This window comes from Microcaecilia unicolor, chromosome 3 (genome assembly GCF_901765095.1).
Source record: "Microcaecilia unicolor chromosome 3, aMicUni1.1, whole genome shotgun sequence".
In the NCBI taxonomy this organism is placed as follows: Eukaryota; Metazoa; Chordata; class Amphibia; order Gymnophiona; family Siphonopidae; genus Microcaecilia; species Microcaecilia unicolor.
The window spans coordinates 381,237,476-381,261,067 of record NC_044033.1 but is presented as its reverse complement, the minus strand read 5'-3'; the positions used below and the strand labels follow the sequence as shown (position 1 = coordinate 381,261,067).

Below are 23,592 nucleotides of genomic sequence, written 5' to 3'. Positions count from 1 at the left end.
CGCCAATCAAAATTTTATTCACCATAACATAAATCCCTCCGCAGTGATGCTTTTTCCAGATCCCACTAGCACTGGGAAGGAGGCAGAAGTCTCCAAGGATTGCCATGAATCAAACATTAGAAATTGTGCAGAGTAATTTAGCTCTGAGATTTGAGTGCCGCCACTGTTCCTGTGTCGGAGTTCATGTATTTGATAGGCAAATGTGCCTGACAGTTCTGAGAAATAAGCAGCATTAGTAGTGACTCCTAGCAGAGGGGGGGGGGGGGGGGGGGGGGGGAACGCTTGCATGGTGGAGACCTGTTAGATCTTAGGCCGCCAGCCCTTGATGAACTGCATGATCTTTTTCACCTGCAGTTTGGTGAGCTTAAAATCATCCAATAGAATCTCCTCAGTCAGCTGTACAAAGATACTTCCATCGATGCGTTCTCGAACAAAAAAGGACACCACGTCTTCAGAGAGGCCAATGAACCGCAGGCACCTAGACACCTCTTCTACTGACAAGGTAGACAAGTCAGATGGAGGGTGCCATGGTGACCCATCCCCACTGGCCCTGGTCATGCCTGGGACATGAGAAGCATCTAGGTTGCTTCGTGAAGACACTGGAGGAACTTCAATGACTCCCTGTGTGAGGTAAACTCTGGTGACTCCTCCCTCAGCTCCCCTTAAAATTGTTGGAGAGAGGGGATCAGTGCTTCTAATCACAATGTTTTCCATCTCAAAGCCTTTTGGATGTCTGGGTGGAGGGACAGGGCAGGATCCACCACTGCCTGCTTTGAACAGTGTCTCTGGCATGCAGCTGCGGAACTCGGGGTTAAAGCGCAGTTCAGATGTGACGGACACCGAGTCTGGAGATGTGGTCTGACTGTTGCTCACATCAAATGGGTCAATGGATTCTGAGGCAGTAGAGGGAGATTTCTGACGATCTAGGGACTCAAGCCATTCTGTGGAGGAAGAAGGGCTAGAAGAGTAGGCAGGATTGGAGAAAGGGTTCAGAGCCCCAAAGGGAGCAAAACGTTTCTGTGGGTGAGGTGGTTTCAGCCTAGGGCAGCTGTAGTAGGTTTTGATAGCAGAGTCCGCACTTAGTAGAGGTGTAGAGCGCCCACTGGCAATGCTCGGGCTAGTATCAGCATAGGCCCAAGGGTCAGACCAGGATGTCTGGGTGGGCTGCACAGTAGATGGCATGTTCCCAGTAAGCTGGTGGCTTGAAGAATCTCCAGCCTTGCAGTCTCCCCAGGTGCATGGATAGCAGTAGAGAGAATAAGAGTCCGGGGAAGGAGAGCAACTTCCACTACGAGTTCCTGATCTGCAAGAATAGGAAAGAAACAATGAAAAGAAGTATAATAGAAGTAGAGATAGGGTGTGACTTTAGTAACTTCTCCCTTTGTGGAGTACATGATCCAGGGACTGTTTTCCAAGCCATTTATTCAGGAAAATAAGCAGCTACTTACTCAAAGCTGAGGTAAGCAGTAATGTGTGCTTACCGTGGCTAAAAATGGTGTACCATGGCACACGCCATGTCCCGAGGTAATTTTGGGATGCGCACTCACTACCTTAGTGGTAAAAAATTGTTGCGTTGGGGTGTGTCTGGGGGGACAGAGAGTAGGTGTATTTTGTGTTAATCGGTTAGCTCAGCTACATTGCCGCGTGCTAACCGATTAGCTCGGGAGCCCTTATCACCTACAAAATGGATGGCGGTAAGGGCTCATGCACTAATCTGATTTAATGGCTACGTGCTAATGGCAAAATTAGCATGTGGCCATAAATATAAAAAATAGAAAATTCTGCCATTTTACCCCATTGGAAAAAATGGCCTTAGCGCATGGGAAAGACTCATGTAAGGGCACGCCAAGGCCACTTTTTACTGCTGTTTGATAAAAAGGCCCTAAATGACTTGATTGAAAATTACCCTTTTCCATTAGCTTGCGCAGTGCAGGAATATTATCACAACAAGGCACCTACTGTATTTGAAATGTTCTAGAAGGTGCCTATTTTATGCTTATTTTTTTAAAGGCAAATTGGGAATCAAAATGACATGTTCCACCCACAAAATTCAATGAATTTTGTAGTTAGGACCTGCTATTTTGATTCACTTTGGCTTTCTTCTTTGCATGCTTTTTTAAAAATTTATTTAAATGTATTCTACAATATTTTTAAAGGCAACACTAGGCACCTATGTGCCTTTATAAAATAAATCCATACAATGACCTCCAGTGGTCCCCTGCTCCAAAGAAAGAATACATTTTTATATGTGCACATGCATCTTTTATAAAATGTGTGCACAACGCAACTCTGCCCCAGCTCAGCCCAAACTGCAGCCCTGAGAATACCTATACATAGATAAGTAGGTACAGTCTTGCTATATGTCTACTTTTTAAGCATACAATCTCTTAGGACCGGGTTAGTCAATGTAGCCCACTGGTGACTGTTGTAATCATTGACAAAAACCCCCTCTGTCCATATAATTTTAATAACTGTTAATATCGAATTTATAACTTCTTTTTAAGCATATACAGTATAACATGCAATTTTTAAGTGCTCTTTTCCACTGGCCAAATGTGCTTTATGAGGGTAAATTTATAAGGTGATGCTTTGTTTAATAGCAGAAATCATGCCTACGTTGCAGGTATGGATATTTACACTCATTCTAGAGCAGATGTAAATGACTGAGCTGGATTATTAACATATGTGCATAAATTCGCATATTTTATAATCTGCATGCATACTTGCAAACTCAGGGTCAAATAAAGCTTCCTTGTTGTCTTGTTTAGGTTAGGAAAATTTAAACCAATATGCGTACATAGGATTACTCCTGAGTCTTTCCCCTTTCATCTTCATCCTATACTCCCTCATTCCATTGTTTTCTTTCAATTGAAAGAGACTTGCTTCCTGTGCATTTATGTCACAAAGGTATTTAAATGTCTTTCAGGCTCATTTTCGAAAGAGAAGGACACCCATCTTTCGACACAAATCGGAAGATGGGTGTCCTTCTCACAGGGTTGCCTAAATCGGTATAATCGAAAGCCGATTTTGGACGTACCCAACTGCCTTCTGTCGCAGGGATAACCAAAGTTCACAGGGGCGTGTCAGAGGTGTAGCGAAGGTGGGACTTGGACATGCCTAACACATGGACGTCCTCGACCCTTAATGAAAAAAAAAGGGCGTCCCTGATGAGCACTTGTACGACTTTACCTGGTCCTGTTTTTCTTACAACCAAGGCACAAAAAGGTGCCCGAACTAACCAGATGACCACCGAAGAGAATCGGGGATCACCTCCCCTTACCCCCCCAGTGGTCACTAACCCCCTCCCACCCTCAAAAAACATCTTTAAAAATCTTTTGTGCCAGCCTCTATGCCAGCCTCAAATGTCATACTTAGGTCCATCACAGCAGTATGCAGGTTCCTGGAGAAGTTTTAGTGGGTGCAGTGCACTTCAGACAGGCGGACCCAGGCCCATCTCCCCCCTATCTATTACGCTTGTGGTGGTAAATGTAAGCCCTCCAAAACTCATCACAAACCCACTGTACCCACATCTAGGTGCCCCCCTTCACCTGTAAGGGCTATGGTAGTGGTGTACAGTTGTGGGCAGTGGGTTTTGGGGGCTTAGCACACAAGGTAAGGGAGCTATGTTCCTGGAAGCAATTTATGAAGTCCACTGCAGTGCCCCCTAGAGTGCCCGGTTGGTGTCCTAGCATGTCAGGGGGACGAGTGCACTACGAATGCTGGCTCCTCCCACAACCAAAGGACTTGCATTTGGTTGTTTCTGAAATGGGCGTCCTTAGTTTCCATTATCGCCAAAAATCAGAAATGACCAAGTCTAGGGACGACCATCTCTAAGGACGACCTAAATGTCAAGATTTGGGTGTCCCCGATGGACGTCCACCTTGTTTCCCCATCCCTCCACTGGGACATTTTGCAAGGACGTCCTCAGCAAAACTTGAGTGTCCCTTTCGATTATGCCCCTCAATATATCTCCCATCTCCTGCCTTTCTTCCAAAGTATACATATTGACATCTTATGAACACCACTGACCAGTGGCATAGCCAGATGACCAATTCTAGGTGGGCCTTAGCCCAAGGGGGGTGGGCATGCAATTTTCTCGCCCCTCCCATCTCCCCTCTCTGCCTCGGCTCCTCAAAATATAAATACCTGAGCTGGCGGGGTTGCTAAGCCCTGCCAGCTGAAGATCTTTACTGGTTGAGTCATGCCTAAAGCAGCACTTATTCAGCAGTTGCACTTTGCCACTAATGTCGGCTCTCCCGTGCATAATCAGACCTGAACTGAGCATGTGCAAGAGAGCTGGCATTGGCAGCAAAGTGTGCCTGCTGAATAAATGCTGCTGCAGTTGCAACTCAGGCAGGCGAGGTCTTCAGCTGGCAGGGCTTGGCATCCCCGCCAGTCAGGAAAGCAGAGGGGTCCCAAGCCCCCAAGGCTCCCCCTGACCACATCACTGGGTGGTCCCCGAGGCCCCCCCTCATGGCTATTCCACTGGTGTGTAGCTACGGGTGGGCCTAAGTGGTTACAGCTCCACCCTGTCTAGCTTCTAAACAGTTCAGCAGCGGCCACCTCACTCCCCTCTCTCCCTCTCCTCCACACCCAGATCTGGCATTTGCCCCTCACCTGTAGCTCCACAACCCCCCTCCTTCCCTGTTCTATCTCAGCACCTTCCTCAGCAGCAGCAGCGATGTATGTCTGTTGCCTGCACCAGATCTACAGGCTTCCCTTTGCTACGTCCTGCTCTTGCTGACATCACTTCCTGTTTTCTCCTTGGCAGGATACAACAAAGGGAAGCCTGCAGGGCTGGCCAGGCAGTGGATGTACATCAATGCTGTTGCTGCTGTTGAACGTTGACCAGTAAAACAGAAGAGAGCACTGTTAAAATCAGACATATGTAAAATCAAAATCTATCAAACCAATAAACATTACACATTAAAAATGGCATGCATACTAACATGCTGAGGAGACAAATAGCCATGCACAATCACATTAAATAGTTTAAATCTAATAATACAAGAGATAAGCATGCACATTAATATAGTAGTAAAATAATAAACATGCATTCATAATAAATATTAACAAAACATACAACGTGAAACTCAGAAGTGCCAGATACAGGTGATCAACACAAACAGGTGGTTCTTTTTCATGAATCCGTTTTTCACATAGTAGAATGAAGTGAATCATGATGTGTCCATATAACATAGCTAGTGAACATCATACCAAAAAGGACACATACCTAATCATGGGTAAAAAGGTGCTTCCCCTGAAAAAACAGATATGCATCCAAGACTGCCTACTTTTACTTCTTGTATTATTAGATTTAATCTATTGAATGTGATTGTGCTTGACTTTTCATCTCCCCAGCATGTTAGTATGCATGTCATTTTAAATTTCTAATATATATATTTGATTGATTTTGATTTTATATATGTCTGATTTTAATAGTGTATTTATGAACCCCTAATGCAGCCTTTTTGCCGAAACATGGCTACGTCGGGTCCTAGATAAACTTTTTTCTTCACTTCAGTTGATCTGCTCTCTTCTGTTTACTGGTTGACTTCTCTGCAGATCATTGCCTCTTCTGGTGTTTGCTGCAGTCAAATGTGGGCATTGTTTCAGAGAAGGGGGAAATGCTAGGCTGTAGGGAGGGGGGCAAATGCTGGATCTGGGAGTGGAGGAAAGGGTGATAGATGCAGGACAAAGGGAGGGGGGGGGGGAGGATTTTGGAAGGCTCACCCATCCAAACTCTAGGCCCACCCAAATGACAGGTCTGGCTATGCCCCTGCCACTCACCATTTTTGTAGCCACCCTATGGACTGACTCCATCCTGTTTGTTTGTTTGAAAGTGTGATCTCCAGAAATGTACACAGTACTCTAATGAGGGTCTCGCCAAAGACTTATACAGTCATTATCACTTTATTGCTTCCTTCTGCCTGCTGGTCATTCCTCTCCCTAAACATCAAACCATCCTTATGGATTTTGCTGTTGTCTTTTCTACCTGTTTGACCATCTTAAGATCCTCATATAGGATCACCCTCCTCCTGCTCGTCTGTCACGTACAGAAGTTCTTCACCCCCTATACAGTACTGCTCCCTTGGATTTTGAAGCCCAAATGCATGACCCTGCATTTTTTAGCATTAATCTTAGCTACCAAATTCTAGATCAAACTTCACTAGATCTCTCTTCATGTTATCTCACCATCAGGGATGTCTACCAGAACTGCCAAGGGGGCCAGCCTCCTTTGCAGGTAATTTAGGGCCTGCCCCACCCATAGCTCCACCCTGCCCACAGCTCTGCCCAGCCCTGCCCACAGCTATGCCCAACCCCCACAGCGACACCAGTGGTAGCATCTGCTTTCAGAGGCAGTAGTAGCAGCCTTACTAAAATGTAGAACATGACATTTTAGGAAGTCCTGTCCTGCTGCTGCAGGAAGGAGGCCGTCAGTGGGAGATTCTGGCTCCTTGGTGGGACACTTGGCATGTCTACCTTATTGCAGATTTTGGTATCATCTGCAAAGAGGCAAACCTTATCAAACAGCCCTTCCACAATATCACTTTCAAAAATGTTAAAAGAACAGGACCAAAAACTGATCCTTGCAGCACACCACTGGTGACATCCCTTTCCTCAGAATGAACTCCATTTACCACTACCTTCTGTCACCTTCCATTCAACTAGTTTCTAACCCAGTCAGTTGTTTTAGATCCCATACCAAGACCTCATGGTTTTATTTAGAAGTCATCTATGAAGAACTGTGTCAAAGTTTTTGCTAAATTCTAAGATTCCTTTTCATCCATACCAGAAAAGGCCAGAACAAATAGATTATGTCCATCTACCAGTGGATGGATTCAGAGAAAAAATAGTCCCAAGTGATTTTCCCTTAAAGGGTATTGTGCAGTTAGAATGTTCAGTATTTTTCTCTGTCTCCAAGTGGATGTTGCTTGGAATGTGCAGCTCCTTATTGGTGCTACTCTGTCAGCTCCTGCCCCGGTTTGTTCTGGGTGTCAGTTAAGCAGGGTGGGGGGGGGGGGGGTCTCTGCTGGTTGAATTTAGCTCCTTTTCTTCTCTGAGGATGGTGCCTAAGCTGACACCCGGTAGTGCTGGGTCCCTCATCTCCCAGCTAGGGTGACATTCGGTGGCACAAAGTCCCTCCCTCCCTCCCACACTATTCCTCAGTGGTAGCTATATTTATTTATTGGGATTTTTATTATTTATTTATTGGGATTTTATTATGTACAGCAGGTACAGTTTAACATCAAACTTACAATTTTGTTAATGGTATAACAATAGTAAAATGAACAAAAATCAACATAAATACAATGAATGAGGAAACTGAAATGCATTACACAGAACGGCAGTTGCATATTGTTTTCTGTCTATTCCCCACCTTCCTATTTCATGCTATGTAGCCTCATATCTATCTGGCGGCCTACCTTCTCTTGCCATTCTAAGCTCCAGTAACAGATGGATTGGGTATCCTAATATCAGCTTCTTGCCCCGTGGAGGAGTGGCCTAGTGGTTAGGGTGGTGGACTTTGGTCCTGAGGAAATTAGTTTGATTCCTGGCACAGGCAGCTCCTTGTGACTCTGGGCAAGTCACTTAACCCTCCATTGCCCACTGCATAGAGCCTGCCATGAGTGGGAAAGTGCGGGGTACAAATGTAACAAAAAATATTGGAGGAGTAGGGAAATCTGCTGTACTATTACAGTTCTTGTCTCCTCAGAGATACACTCAAGTAATAGTATGCAATACTTCATTTTCTGGCCTCAGAAGTTTAGTTCCTGTCTTTCCTCAGGAATGAATTGCTTCTCTGAGTAGCCTTTACTGCTGTGCATTTTTTTCTCTCACTCTGCTGGTTTAAAAAAAAAAAAAAGAAAAAAGGAAAAGGGACCCGGAACTGTTGAACAATTCTGTATATTATATTATGATTCTTTTTGACATGTTACTAATTTTATCTACCGCACGGTTTTGTAAAAGGAGGGGGTGTGGGGAAGGTTGCAGCAGCTGTCTGTGGCTCTGATCTTGTAGCAATCTCATGCTAGCTTCTGTCTAGGTTATGCACTTTCAGCAGCAACATCCTTCTTTGCCTTATGGCAGATTCCTTATATGATGCTTTTGTAACAGAATCTTTGCTGCTGCGTTTGACAGCATTCTCCTGGAAGCAGCTATTTCTGCAGGGTCCACAATATCTATCTCTGTAGAGGTAACTAGGGGTTATTATGACCTCTTGGGACTTATACAAAGACTCTTGGTTCCTGGTTTATTGTTCCACTACACTTTAAAAAAAAAACACACACACACACACTGCCCAGGAAACCATTCATTTTGGCTGTTCCGGGCCAGCATTCTCTTACGCTGCACAGTGCCAACTACATTGGGCTCAGCACAAGCAGTATATTTTTTTTTTGCAGTGTATTCACAATATCTTTGTGCTGGTAACAGCTCTCTGTGCCTTCCGGTCTCAGCAGCCTCTTCAGCTGCCTTAGGTCAGCGACTTCTAAGGGGCGTAATGGCAACATCCACCGGTGCTTCTTGGTTGCTTGATTCCTCACTAATATGTCATGCTATCATCATCCTTGGCTGTATTCTAGCAGCATTCTCCTTGGCAGCAGCCCTGGGTTCCCTATAATAGCTGCAGCTTCTTGTGTTGCACGTTGACAACATCTTTCTGTTCTATGCATTGCTAGCACTCTCCTGTGCTACATTGATGCAGCAGCCTGTGTTGCGTACTGCCAGCGGCCTCTGTTCTGCATATTGTTAGCAGCCCCTGGCACTACATTGTGCCAGCAACACCTGGCACTGCATAGTACTAATAGCTCCTGGCGCTACATGTTGGCAGCAGCCTGGAGGCAGCGGACCTTGGCGCTGCACAAGTTACCACCTTCTGGGTTGCAAATTTAGTGAATTCTCCTATACTGTGTGCCAACTTACTCCTCACCGGCCTCCCACTTAGCCATCTATCCCCCCTTCAATCTGTTCAGAACTCTGCTGCACGTCTCATATTCCGCCAGAACCGATATACTCATATCACCCCTCTCCTCAGGTCACTTCACTGGCTTCCAATCAGATATCGCATTCAATTCAAGCTTCTCCTTCTTACCTACAAATGCACTCAGTCTGCTGCCCCTCACTACCTTTCTACCCTCATCTCCCTTTACGTTCCCGTCCGTAACCTCCGTTCACAGGACAAATCCCTCCTCTCTATATCCTTCTGCACCACCGCCAACTCCAGGCTCCGCTCATTCTGCCTCGCCTCACCCTATGCTTGGAACAACCTTCCTGAGCCCTTACGCCAAGCCCCCTCCCTGCCCATCTTCAAGTCTTTGCTTAAAACCCACCTCTTCAATGCTGCATTCGGCACCTAACTCTTACCGTTCAGTAAATCCAGACTGCCCCAATTTGACCGCCCCGATCGGACTGACCGTTCACTTGTCTCTTAGATTGTAAACTCTTTGAGCAGGGACCGTCCCTCTATGTTAAATTGTACAGCGCTGCGTAACCCTAGTAGCGCTTTAGAAATGTTAAGTAGTAGTAGTAGTACCGTGTACAGAACAGTGAAAAGACTTCTGTTGCACAGGCGGAGCAGCTGCTTGGACTGCACTTTCGCTGAGGGCTCATGTACTGTTGCGTGATATCTCTCTTCTAGGCTGTATAACAGTGGCTTCAACCGGAATGATGTGGGATAGCATTAGTGTGGTGGTGACTTTCTCTTCTCGGGCTACCCATCCTAAATTTTCAGGGTTCCAGTTGTGTGCTCTATACCACATATTCACCAGCCACCTAAATGGTTAACATTCAGCATCTCTTTCGGAGATATATGCTCCCGGTTCCTTTTTTTGTGGGTTGATGTCTGTTGGTGTTATTCCTTTATGCCGCTTATCTGAAACACTCATGTTACCTCCATGTCTCTATGTTTCAGATATTTTATAGTGGTGCTTAGAGAATGTATGATACAGCTGAGCTGTTGTGTTTTCTAAGGCTTTCTGTGACTGGAGATATGTTTTTCTTCCATGAGACAACTGATTGTTTTCTCCTAGGGATTGGCTGTTCATCATGGCATATAACTGCACCTAGATGTTACTCAACTTGCATCATCTTAGAAGATGACTTTTCTCTATGGGTCTCAAGGTCTAGGCTGTAGTACATCTCTAATGCAACATCTGCCTGTGAGCTGCACATATTTCATACATAGGTGTGTGTTCAGATACAGCATCCTCAGACAGGGCTGCAAGTATACCATTCTCTAACAATGATTTGGATGGCTAAGCCAAGAGTTCTTTCTTCCTCAGCCATTTCACAGGCATTGCCTTGGATGTGTCAGACCAGTCCAGAAACCATGCCTCACTGATTCATCAGAATAAGACTCATCTGACACATTTTATTTTAGATTTTACTGTATTGTCCAACATGAGGGTTGTAAGTACCATTGCTTGGCTATTTGAAATACTGAACAGTCTAGATGCATGATACCCTTTATGGGAAAATCAGTTGGGACTATTTTTTTTTTTTACTGAATGTTCTAGTTGCATGATACCCTTTAAGGGGAAATCACTTGGGACTGTTTGTCTCTATCCGCTGGTAGATGGACATAACTCATTCATTCTGGACTGGCTTGGAAGGACTAAAGAGAAGAAAATTATCAGATAAGGCATAACTGTTCCATATCACATCTAGAACTTTCTGTTAATCCAACTGAAAAGAAACCAAATCCCTAACACAAGGCTGAATGCACGTTATCACTCACACATCATGAAGCCCTGAAGAGTAATAGGAGAGGCTTGGGCTGGGTGAATGTGCTGCTGGAAGTTGGGCCTTTGGGAAGCGGGGTGGTACCGGAGGGCTTGCAGTGGGAAGTGGTTTGCTCCCCCGTGGTGGAACAGGAGGTGCATTCAACAGACGGCATTCTTCCTTCACCTGCAAAGCACAACAGAGATTCAGTGATAAAATGCAATCTCTTTTCACCACTCTATCACTGCCATCACTCCTCTCCTATTTTAAGGCAGGACTATACTTCCAGCTAAACAGGAGACTGATACGTTTACAGATAGTATTTATTTTTTTAAACATTATTTTTATTAACTTTCAACAACCCAAGTCAACATTTGAAAACAATCTTCACTGTAATAAAATCAAAACCCAAAAGCCCCTCCACTTGGGTAGAACAGCCCAAATTGGTACCCCCAGCAACACTACCTTCCCCTAGCTAACAGGTTGATATGTGCTAAATCAGTGGCTAGGGTGCATTTCTTTCTGCTTTTCATAAATGGGCCCCAAATAAGTTCAAACTTCTTTAAGCAGCCTCTATAAATAGCAGTCAGTCTATTCAAGAAGTAAATGTTCCCAAATCTCTTAAACAGCATCTCCTCAGTTGGTATATTTATAGATCTCAACAGTTTAGCAATCTTTCACCAAGCTGCTGCTATGCAAGAAATTAGAGAAGCTGATTCTTTAGTCAGATCTCCCAGCAAGAGTTGGCGTAAGAAAATCCTAAAACATAATTTTAACTGCACACCTGAAATCTTGTATAACATCCCTTCTCCCTCCAGGGTAGATATACAGGGCAATTCTATACAGTGGTGCCTAATTTTCTTATTCCATCAATGTGATTGTTGTTGTATTATATTGTAAGCCACATTGAGCCTGCAAATAGGTGGGAAAATGTGGGATATAAATGCAGCAAATAAATAAATAAAGTAGGCAGAACAAACAAGTACAGTTAGTATTAATGGCATTAAGGCACACCTATAGAATGGTAGTACAAGGTCACTTTGGCGCCAACATGTAGGCGCACCAGGTTACACAAAGTCAATGGCAGGCATAAACTGGTGTGCCTAAGTGCACCTTGCAACGTGCACATCTGATACTATTGCTAAACGGAATGCACATGACATTCTCTGCCCACCGGTACAGCCCATTTGCTGTGCCATATGATTTGCATGCCAATGTTATAGAATAGTGCCTAGCACAAATGGGTGTAAATGCCAGTTTGTGATGTCATTCTCATGTGTAACTGTGCCTACTCTATAAATTAGTGCACACAATTGGTGCCCAGATCTAGATGTCCTCACAGTATTCAAGTCTTTAAATCTCTTTTCATACATCTTATGACAGAGGTCCCAGACCATTTTGGTCACTTCCTTCTGAACTACTTCCTTCTGAACTACTTGCCAAAGACATCTTTTTATGTCTTTGGCAAGATACGGCCTCCAAACCTGAAAAGTATTCCAAGTGTGGTCTCACCAGCAACATGTACAGGGGCATTATCACCTACTTTCTGCTGGTTATGCCCCTCTCTGTGCAGCCAAGCATCCTTCTGGCCTTGGCTACTGCATTTTCACATTGTTTTGCCACCTTGAGATTCTCAGATACTATCATCCAAGATCCCTTTCCTGATCCATGCAAATCAGCCTCTCACTTCCTATTACATTCAGCTCCTTTGGGTTTCTTCACATTATAGCTTATCTGCTAAGCAATTGCCCATACTTCTAATTTTTGTTGATCATTTCTTATGCTTTCCACTCCCTCTGAGGTGTCCACTCTGTTACCAAACTTCATGTCATCTGCAAAAGGGCACACTTTCCCTTCTAACCTCTCAGCAATATCACTCACAAAAATATTAACAGAATCAGCTGTAGGACAGATCCTTGAGGCACGCAGCCTTTTGTCAAGCAGCCTGAGGTGAGTCTACCTTGGAGAAGAGGAATACTTAGTAAGTCCAAGGAGAAGCAGAAGGAAAAGGCTAATAGCCAAGGACTAGCTGCTAGGAGGAAAAGGCTAGTAGCCAAGGACTGGCTGCTAGCAAGAAGACTGCAAGGAGAGGTGTTTTTGCCTTTCTGAGGTGTAAAGATTGGAGGAGATTACAGAATCCAAAGGATTTGTCTTATTTTCTTGTGCTTTCAATCATATATATGAACTCCAGTTTATTTTTGCTTCTGTACCTAGTAGACTAAACTGTTTAGTAAAAGGACTATTATTTTGAACAGCTCTTCAGACTGCACAAGGGTCCTTTTACTACGGTGCACTAATGGATTTAGCATGCACTAATTATTAGCATGCACTAAATGATAAGACATCCCATTATATTCATATGGGCACCTTATCATTTAGCATGCACTAAATCCATTAGTGTGCGCTAAATCCATTAGCGCACCTTAATCGAAGGACCCCTAAGTGAGTTGCCTTGAGTGAAGGTGAGACACATATGTTAAGAGGATCACCCCAAATATAGAGCTTTGAAAGCAAATATTCCCCTTCCCCCACCACCCAACACAACCTGGGGGTCAGCAGACTGAAGTGCCAGTTCCTGCCCATCTCAATACTATGGGCTCTGCCCAAATGGTGCCCCAAGATTATACACACTTTCCAAATAAGTAATTGCTTTCCTAAGTTGCACTCTGTCATTTAATTAAATTTAATTTAATTAAAAAAAAAAAAAGCATTCATGTCCTGCTTCAATCTCAGAAATTGGGTTTGAGGAATGGTAGTGGAGTAATACTCTAATGGTTAGCACATCACTCTTGACATCCAGAGGTGGCCACTTCCAATCCCACTGCTGCTCCTTGTGATGTTGGGCAAGTCACTTAACCCTCCATTGCCTCTGGTTCAAAATTAGATTATGAGCCCTCCAGGGACAGAGAAATACCCAGTGTACCTACAAGTAATTCACATTGAGTTACTACTGAAAAAAGTGTGAGCAAATCCAAATAAAAATGGTAGAATTCTACTATATATAAACACATAACTAATAGAATTGCTCCTGACTTATAAATATTACATTTTTCATCATCATAATCTATATATTCAATCAATTACCACACTGTGAAAGAAAACATTTGTTTTTTTTCTAAAAGATTTTTACGATTTTGCTCCTATTGAAGCACTCCAGGCAGTCTGTTCCATTTCTGCAGTCTCCTCCCTCCCTCAATAAAGTTTATTTTACTTAGACCTGAAAAAAAAATGTGCAAACAGTCTTATTTTCTGCTCTCAGTGGTTTCCTGACCTCTCATATTCTTTTTGCAAAGCTTGTATGGATCCATCCAGAGTCAAAGATCAGTCAGTAATAGAGAAACTAAACCTCTTCCAAGAAACTGCAGAAGTAATACTTAAAAAAAAAGTTTCTTCTCTTCTGAAGGCTGTTGCATTATATGGATAAATAATAGATGAATGATTCCATATGGCCAGGCTTTGATCAGCTGCGCTGAATGGTGCTGTAACTTCTACTACAAAGAGCCAAGGACTATTTTCAGCAGTCAGTGAAGGAAAGGGGATGGGAGCAGAAACCAATGAGAAAAGTCTGAGATGCAGTGAATGATTTGGTGCCCCTGAAATGTTTGCTGAGATGGCATTTCCGGCTTTTTGAAGCTTCATTAAGAGGGATGTGTATTTAGTGCTCTTTAAATTATTTAGGCAGACTCTGGACTGTGGGCAATTTGTTTGTTGGATTCATTTATTTTACAGGAAGGCATGATGTTGGGAAGGTGAACTCCTGTTTCTCGCCCTCTCTTTTGACCCTTACTCAGTCAGGAGCACTTCTCCTACCCTCTACATAGAAACAGAGAAAATGATCACAGATAAAGGCCATATGGCCTATCTAATCTGCCCATCCAATTTTCCCAACCCTTATTAGCATCATCTCCATCACAACATCATCAGTTTTGTTTATATTTTGCCTTCCCATACAGGGGTAGATTCAATAAATGGCATCCAAAGTTAGGCACCGAGATGATCCACGCTAAGATAGTATTCTGTAAAGGGTGCTTTGCATGGAATTACCTAAACAAAATTCTAGCTTAGCATGCATTGTGTGCTTAACTTTGGATGTAAGCATTTATGCCTGCCAAAGGCTGATGTAAATGCTCACGTCCAGCTAATGGCAGGTACGCAACTGCATTTATTTTAGAATATTGTGCCAAATTTCTGGGAACGCCCCTTACCTGCCCATGCCCCTCCATGGCCATGCCCCCTTTGGAATTATACGCTTTGAAATTTAAGTGTGCATGTTATAGAATAGGACCTAAGGCAGTTCCATGCGTAACTCCTAATCACTGCCAGTTAAGTCATTATTAATACCAATAATTGATTTTTAGCACTTAATTGGATAATGGTTTGCATGTGGATTTGTGATCTGCACCCAGCTTTGGGCAATCAAACATATAAAAGGCAAGTGACCGTACTCACTTGCAAATGCGCAGTAGAGACTTCCCTCTCTGTCCCGCCCCCGCGTCAAGACGTGATGACAGGGGGAGGGGGGGGGACAGAGAGGGAAACTGCGCAGAAGGGGAGGGAGGGAACCGCTGACGTCGCTACTGCTCCCCCCCAAGGTAGCCGCTACCGCCCCCCCCCCCCCCGGAGTCGCCACCACCCCCCCTTCACCCGGCCCGGGCCCTCTCTTCGTTATTCAACTTACAGCAGCGCCGAAACAGCAGCAAGCAGCTCAGCTTCAGCTCCAATCGGCCTTCCTTCCCTGCCTGTGCCCCGCCCTCGCCGACGTGACGTCACACGAGGGCGAGGCACAGGCAGTGAAGGAAGGCCAACGGGAGCTGCAGCTTGCTGCTGTTTTGGCGCTGCTGTAAGTTGAATAACGAAGAGAGGGCCCTGGCCGGGTGAAGGGGGGAGGGGGCGACTCCGGGGTGGGGGGGGGGGCGGTAGCGGCTACCTTGGGGGGGGAGGGGGCATGGGAGGTCTCAGAAGGAGGGGGGCCTTGGAGCTGGGAGGGCTGGACTGAAGGGGGCCTTCCAGCTGGCTGGGAAGAAGGCACGGGGGGGGGCAAGGGGCCTTGGAACTGGGAGGGAGGGAATGGGGCCCCTTACAGTTGTGAGGGAGAGCAGGGGGCCTTGGAACTGGGAGGGATGGAAGGGGGCCTTGGGAGCTGGGGGGGAGGGCCTGGGGCCTTGGAACTGGGAGGGAGGGCGGGCAGGGGGCCTTGCAGCTGGGAAGGGGGGAGGACTGGAGCCTTGGAGCTGGGATGGAGGGACAGAGGGGGCCTTGCAGCTGGCAGGGAAGGAGGATGGCAGGGGGCCTTGCAGCTGCAACGGGAGGGGGGCCTTGGGAAAAAAAACATTCCAATACGCGCCCGTTTTAACGGGCTTAACGGCTAGTCTGTACAGAATCCGGCGGATAATGTACTCAAGGCAACTTGCAACTTGGCAATTAAAAATCAATAATAAAACATAAGAATGTAAGAACAGCCATACTGGGTCAGACCAATGGTACATCTAGTCTAGTATCCTGTTTCCAACAGTGGCTAATCCAGGTCACAAGTACCTGGCAGAAACCCAGTTAGTAGCAATATTCCATGCTACCAATTCTGGGGCAAGCAGTGCTTTCCCTCATGTCCACATCAATAACAGACTATGGACTTTTCCTCCAGGAACTTGTCTAAACCGTTTTAAACACAGATGTGCTAACTTTCATTGTCCATGTCATTGTAAATCTAATATACCTTTTGCTCAATTTTTACAGGATCGTAAAATTTGTTCTACTGGTGAGTTTAAAAATCAGGTACCTCTGTTATCAGAAAAATTGGTGAATAGGGGTTACCCTACGTAATTGGTGAAAAAGGCAGGTAAAAGGACTTTATATAACCATAGGGAGTTGTTGTTATCTCCTAATAAAAGTCAGGTTCCAGATGTGGATATTTTAACATTTGTAACCAAATATAATGTTCGTACCAGAAGAGTGGTTAACTCAGTCAAAAAAAATACGTCTACCAGTATTGAAAATTCATCCTTGTTTTCAACAAATGAGAGTGTTGTTTGCATATCAGAGAAACAGTAATTTGAATGATATTTTATGTGCAGCAGAAGTATGGAATCGGATGTAAGGGCAGGTATCGGGGAGGTCATCATGGGGCTTGTGGATTGTGTATAGTATGCTGCATTGTAATGTGGGACACTACTCAGTTTACAGATGCACACACTGGAAAAATGTATTCTTTGCATGAAAGAACCACATGTTCTAGTAATGTTATATATTTGATTAAATGCCCATGTGATCTATATTATATAGGTCAAACATCTAGACCTTTAAAAACACACTTGATTTCAGCATTGGCATTTTATTTAGGCAAAGAAATTTAATGAACCTTTGCTGACACATTGTTTGGAGAAACAACATGTTTTTGCTGACTTGCCATGTGTAGTGTTGGAAAAATTAAAAGTTACAGAAAGGAGAGGTGATGTAAGACAAGTACTCCGTCAACATGAACAACACTGCAGGTCTTTTTCTGCCGTCATCTACTATGTTACTATGTTACTATGAGCTAAGGCCAACTAACTAACTAAATACATAAATAAGCTGTGGAATCTGTTGCCAGAGGATATGGTCAAAGTGAATAACATATCAGGGTTCAAAAGAGGTTTGGACAGGTTCTTGGAGGAAATGTCCATTTAAAAAACAACAACCCAAAACTTAGTAGCTAGGTAGACTTGAGAGAGCCATTGCTCATCCCTGGAAATGAGCTAAGAGTACTAGATCTACCTTTTGGTACCTGCCGAGTAACTGTGACCTGGATTGAGAGAGTGGTGGATGCTTGGAATGCTCTCCCACTGGAGGTGGTAGAGAGGAAAACGGTAACGGAATTCAAACATGCGTGGGATAAACATAAAGGAATCCTGTTCCGAGGGAATGGATCCTCAGAAGCTTAGCCGAGATTGGGTGGCAGAGCCGGTGGTGGGAGGTGGGGCTGGTGGTTGGGAGGCGGGGATAGTGCTGGGCAGACTTGTACGGTCTGTGCCCTGAAAATGACAGATACAAATCAAGGTAAGGTATGCACAAAAAGTAGCACATATGAGTTTATCTTGTTGGGCAGACTGGATGGACCGTGCAGGTCTTTTTTTGCCATCATCTACTATGTTACTATGTTATTTACTTTACAATCCGTGACACATCACGGTTTGAATGTGGCTATTGAATGGAAAGCTTTTTTGTGAGGTTCAGTGACTCTGGTGTGATGACGCTTTGACCTTCTACATAGGAAGCGGATGTGTATAAACTTGGCGTCTTTAGGCAGTTAGTCACCATTTTGTGAAGTGCCGGCAAATGAAAATTGTTTTTGGAAGTTGCATATGTTGAAGAATATCTTGTAAGATATATTATGACAGATTTTCCCCCTGAAGCAGCCTGAAACGGTGAAACGGGGAACCCCTGTCAGGATTTGGACTATTTGGAAGTAAATGGAAGATATAAGCTTAAGATAGAAGAACTATGGCTGCCAAAGGACATGGTAGAAAATTCTAAATAAACTTGGAACTTGGATAGACCTGCTATTTATATGGGTCTATCTGACCGCTAAACTTAACTGGTCAGCCACTGAAAATCAATAGTAACCGGCTATGTCACGCGACATAGCCGGAGACCAGGCTGGCCACTGACCAGGATATTCAGTGGGAGATAGTTGGTTAACTCCTGCAGAATATCGGCGGATAGTCGGCTAGAGGATATTTAACCATCCAGGTTCCTTGCCTGTTAAATACTTTTGAATATTGGGTGGTATATGTATGCAGGTTATGCATCTAGCTCCACTCCTCTTTCTCTCTCTGAGATGTTCATTACTTATCAGCCTTCTTTCCTTCTTCACTGAGGGATCCTCTCTTATGGTCCCACTTCTTATTTAGTCTGGTTCTCTGTGATTCTGGGGTCTTAAGGTGATGTTTTGTCTTAAGAAACATGCCCCAGCTATCTACCAAGAAAGAAATTAGCTTCCAAATGAACAAGGACCTGACTAGTACTAGAAAAATCCACATTCTTTTACTTTTGAGGCAAAGACTAAAGTTTTGTGGCAGAGACACTAATTACTGTAAATGTTTTGACAGGTTCAACATTGAGAATGTCACGTGGAAAAGCTTGGATTTGATGGACCCATATAATTATTTCAAAAGTAATAACCACACCTGCCAAATTAAAAGCAAATTCAACGGAATTGTAAAAGGTGAATGGGAGAAAGAAATAAAGGAAAAAGTTTAGTAAAGAAAATTGGATGAAGAAAGAAAATGAAAAAGCAAGAAACAGAAGGAAGGGAAAATATTCAGAATGGAAAACAAGAGATATAAACAGGAACAGAATGAACATGAAAAGGAAGACAACAGCAAACTGAAGACAGGAAGGTAAAATCAGGTAAAAGAGGGAGTAAAAGAATTAGAGCATAAAGGGGAAAAGGGTAAGATTCATTTGGAGAAAAAAAGGTAAAAGAATAATAATTCGCCATATAAATTCCATTGAGCAGCAAAAAAAAAAAAAAAAGGGAGGGGATAATAATGATAGGTAGTGAGGGATGGGAAGACAAGAATCTCTAGTATGTTGTCAATATTATGGGACTTCTCTAGTTTGCCACACTGACAAATTACAGCTTTGGCTTACTCCTTTATACTTGAGTCATGCAAGGCTATAATTCCCTGTGCAGAAAATGTACATTGATATTATTTCATGAAACCTACCCAGCTCTCTTCCTGTCAGCTCCAAGCAGCCCTGCCCTCCCATCTTTGGAAAGAAACCACCGAAGAAAATCTTGCCTTCCTTCTCTAATTCACGAGCCTGGTACATTTTTGCATCTTCTGGACCTACCAAACTGTTTCAAACCTTCCTACCCAGATGCAATATCATTAAAATACTCACCAACAAGATCACTACTTTTGTCATTCCAGCTCTATTAGTTTGACTCACCTACATTTCTAACAACCAAGAACCTCTCATCAGTTGAGTTCTAGCTAAATAATTAACGGCATTTTGAAAACTGCAATGCCTCAAACTGCTATGTAAGAGATTCCAAAGCAAAAAGAGTGGAAAAGTCCTTCCACAACAATTGAACAAGCAACAAACAGGTTGGAAGAATGTCCCAAAGAACGAACAGAAGTCAAATATCTTCCAGTAGGTTTATTCTTCTTAAAAAGCCACGTGAATTATGTGACTTTTAAGAGAAATGGGACTTGATATACCGCCTTTCTGAGGTTTTTGCAACTACATTCAAAGCAGTTTACATATATTCAGGTACTTATTTTGTACCAGGGGCAATGGAGGGTTAAGTGACTTGCCCAGAGTCACAAGGAGCTGCAGTGGGAATTGAACTCAGTTCCCTAGGATCAAAGTCCACTGCACTAACCACTAGGCTACTTTAAGGAGAATAAACCTATTGGAAGACATTTGACTTCTGTTCTTTCTTTGGGACATTCTTCCACAGAGGAGTCTTTTTTCCATCTGAGAACATAATGTAAAAGGATTCCCCCTTTTAAAAGTTAAGGGGTCGATATTCAGATGGAGCTTTCTGGGTAGGAGCGACTTTTATTTGGATAACTCACACTCACTAGATCCAACCCAGATTTTCAGCGTCACTTATAGACATAGGACCAGTTTCAATAAATGGTGGCCAAAGTCACCACTGTTAAGTTCTGCAGTAAGCACCAATTCTATAAAGGCCGCTAAGTGCTAAACAACCTTTATGGAATAGCTCTTAGCACAGATTCCCACACCCAACTTTGGGTGTGAGGACTTATGATTGCTAAAACCTGTTGTAAATCCTTGCGCCCAACTGATGGCAGTTGGGCGCATAAATCGAAGTATTCTATAACATGACACCTAATTTCTGGGAATGCCCCTAACACAGCCATGCCCCCTTTTGTTGCATGCTATGAAGTTGAGGAACCCACATTATAGAATAGGGCAGCGTTTTTCAACCAGTATACCACGGCACATTGCTGTGCTGCAGCTGCTCCCCAGGTGTGCTGCAGGAATTTCACTCCCGTCTCCTCCCCACTCAGCGACCCGGCATTGTAAAATTTCTTCTGTAGCCGTTGGTGGCATCAGGCAGCCTGCTAGCACCACCTGTCATGACTCTTGGAGCTTGGTAATTAGAAGCCCCAATATCATGGAGCATAACCCTGGCACAGCAATCACCTGAAGTCTCTATTATTTTATGAAGTCTCTTTTATTGAATAAATCACAGATAATTTACTCACAGATAGATGTTCAGGATACAGAGACTTCTTAATCTGGAGGTTGTGGGAGGTGGAGATCTGAAGAGAGGTAGTTGTATTGCAGGGGGAGGGGAAGGTAGTTGAACAGGTAGAAATAGTCCAAAGCTGGGTGACTGGAATGTGCGATATCTCATTTGGAAGAAGATATTCACAGGGTAAAAACCAAGTTCTTTACAAGGCATTCTCAGCAGGACAGAGCTGTGTGGAGCCAGATGGTGTTAGCTCCATGTCGCTGGCTATAATGGTGAAAGAAGCCCCATGTGGCTGAAAGGACAAAGAAGTGGTGGAGCTTCACACAGGGAGGAGCAGATAGAGACCAATGGGGACAGAGCCTGCCATCGGATAGCAAGAGGTAGTCCTAGAGATAGGAGGGAAAGGTCATACCTGGCTGACTTCTGAGGACAGATAGTAAGACTGAACAGGAAGACAAAAGAGCCAAGCTTGGCAGAGAGAGAGGGAGAGAGAGGGAAGGTGTGACCAGCCTCACAACCAGTGGTAACAGTTCTTACACAGCCAAACAAGTGTGGTTGCACTGCCTGTGAACTACATTACCCACAGTGCATTGCTCATGTATTTTTTTCAATGAGAAACTGCAGCAATGATAGTCCTTGGAACTGAGAATAACAGTAAAGGCATTACACACATTTTAGGATCACGTTATAAACTAGTGCGAGGCTGTCGGAGGACAGAACACCACCCCCTGAGTCTTCTCTCTGATGTAACTTCCTGCTTCCACATAGGTGCATCAGAAAGAGGGCTTGGGTGGCATGAGCAGGTTATCTGAATCACTGCTCACTGCTGCCACTGCAACCAACCGCTGCCACTGACTGCTAAAAAAGTGAGGAAAAAACATACAGGCTAAATCCCCCAGTTTGTTTACCCATATACCATGAGGAAGTTAATGGATCCTTCATACTAAATCTACATTAACTTGGCCATACATCGTTAACTAGCTCAATTATAGTGTATTCCTGGATTTGATGTGTGTGTTCCTGTGACAGTTTGCTAGTTCTCATCACAAATTTAACCAGATTTTCATAGTGAAAATTGACATTCTGTTTGTGTCCATTTGGTATAATCTCATTACTTTGTCATTTCGGGTTAGTTCTATCAATGTGTGCCTGGTGAGAATCTATTATAAATGAATTTTGGCCTACAGATTGGATGCAGTGGAAGGATGTGATTACTACCAGCACGGTGGGGGTGGGGGTGGGGGGAGGTACTTGCTTTAAAATTTGTTGCTTTTCATTGCATGTTATGTGTGGCTAATTTTATTATCTTTGAAGTGTATTGCCCTTTTGCCAACTTGTGTCTTCAATAAAAATATCCAACTATAAAAATAACACAATTATTAAAAATGTAATTATTGAACTCAAACTTAATATTCATTTGTTAAATGATAAAATATATATCCTTAAAGATTGGTGATCTGCCTTGACAATTTTTGCGCCTTGTCAGTGTGCCGCATGATGAAAAAGGTTGAAGATCACTGGAATAGGCATAGGGCAGATGTGTACGTAACTCCTAATTGCTGCTAATTATGTGTCAATTAACTCTAATAATTGATTGTTTGCCCCTAATTGACTAATTAGTTTGCGTGTGCATTTGGGATCCACACCCAAATTTGTGTGCCCAATGTTGGGTGACCTATATAGAATCTGGGGGATAGTGCTGCTGAAAACCTGAGCAGATCACCATGGCACTGTCTGGTTAGTGCTGCAGTGGTCTGAGGACAGAGTCAGGGTGAAGTCAGGAGTTATTTGGGCACCTCTAGTATTCAGTGGCAGTACCTGGTTAGCTACCCGGTTAACTTAGGACAGAAAAAAAGGCTGTCCTAACTTAACAGGTAGGTATATGAATATCAGAAGTACCCAAAACCTGAATATTCAGGGCCAGTAACTAGATAGAGGGCGGCACTACATATAGTAACATAATAACATAGTAAATGACACCAGATAAAGACCTGTATGATCCATCCAGTCTGCCCAACAAGATAAACTTATTTTACATGGTATGTGATACTTTATATGTATACCCGAGTTTGATTTGTCCCAGTCTTTCTCAGGGCACAGACCGTAAAAGTCTGCCCAGTACTTCTCCTGTACTAAAAGTTCTGAAGCTAATGAAGCCCCTTAAAATTTACACTCCAGCCCATCCATATCTATTCAGCCAGATCAGGCAGCATGGAGCTCTGGGTCTAATTCAGCTGGTGGTGGCCATCTTTTAAAAAATGCTGACTTCTGCTGTCTGAATATTGTCCAGTAATTCCTTATGTGAGATCCGAATGAGATTTCATCTTATACATTTTGGATACAGAGATCTCAAAGAGATACTGAACTTGAAGTCAGAGGGGAGCTGCACAAAGGGTCGTATATCAAGTCCAATAAATACATATACTAGTGGTATCTTACCACAGTGTGCCTTCATTCATGTTTTGCTGGTACCTATGGACATAGTTAGTGACAGTGTCCAAATGCCCAGACATACTAGAAGGCTATTTAATGTGGGATACAAGTACTGTTGGGTTATATTGTCCCTTCGGAACCTGGCATCTTCTTGCTTAGCAGGTCTGTAACTATGGCACAGTAATGGAGGTCGCCTGAGCCTCTTTCACTCCAGGTTTGGAGGTCTA

At 43.7% G+C, this 23,592-nt stretch overlaps 1 protein-coding gene across 1 annotated transcript in view; it reads right to left on the bottom strand.

Annotated features, from left to right (window-relative positions):
• Positions 1-300: 300 nt before the first annotated feature.
• LOC115465140 (GRB2-associated and regulator of MAPK protein 2-like) overlaps positions 301-23,592 on the bottom strand; it is a 264,342-nt gene continuing 241,050 nt past the window's right edge. Inside the window, exons 5-6 of the mRNA XM_030195541.1 lie at positions 10,739-10,908; positions 301-1,303 (exon numbers count right to left, since the gene is read on the bottom strand). Coding sequence (XP_030051401.1) covers positions 301-1,303; positions 10,739-10,908 — 1,173 coding nt within the window. The remainder of the gene's footprint in view (positions 1,304-10,738; positions 10,909-23,592) is intronic.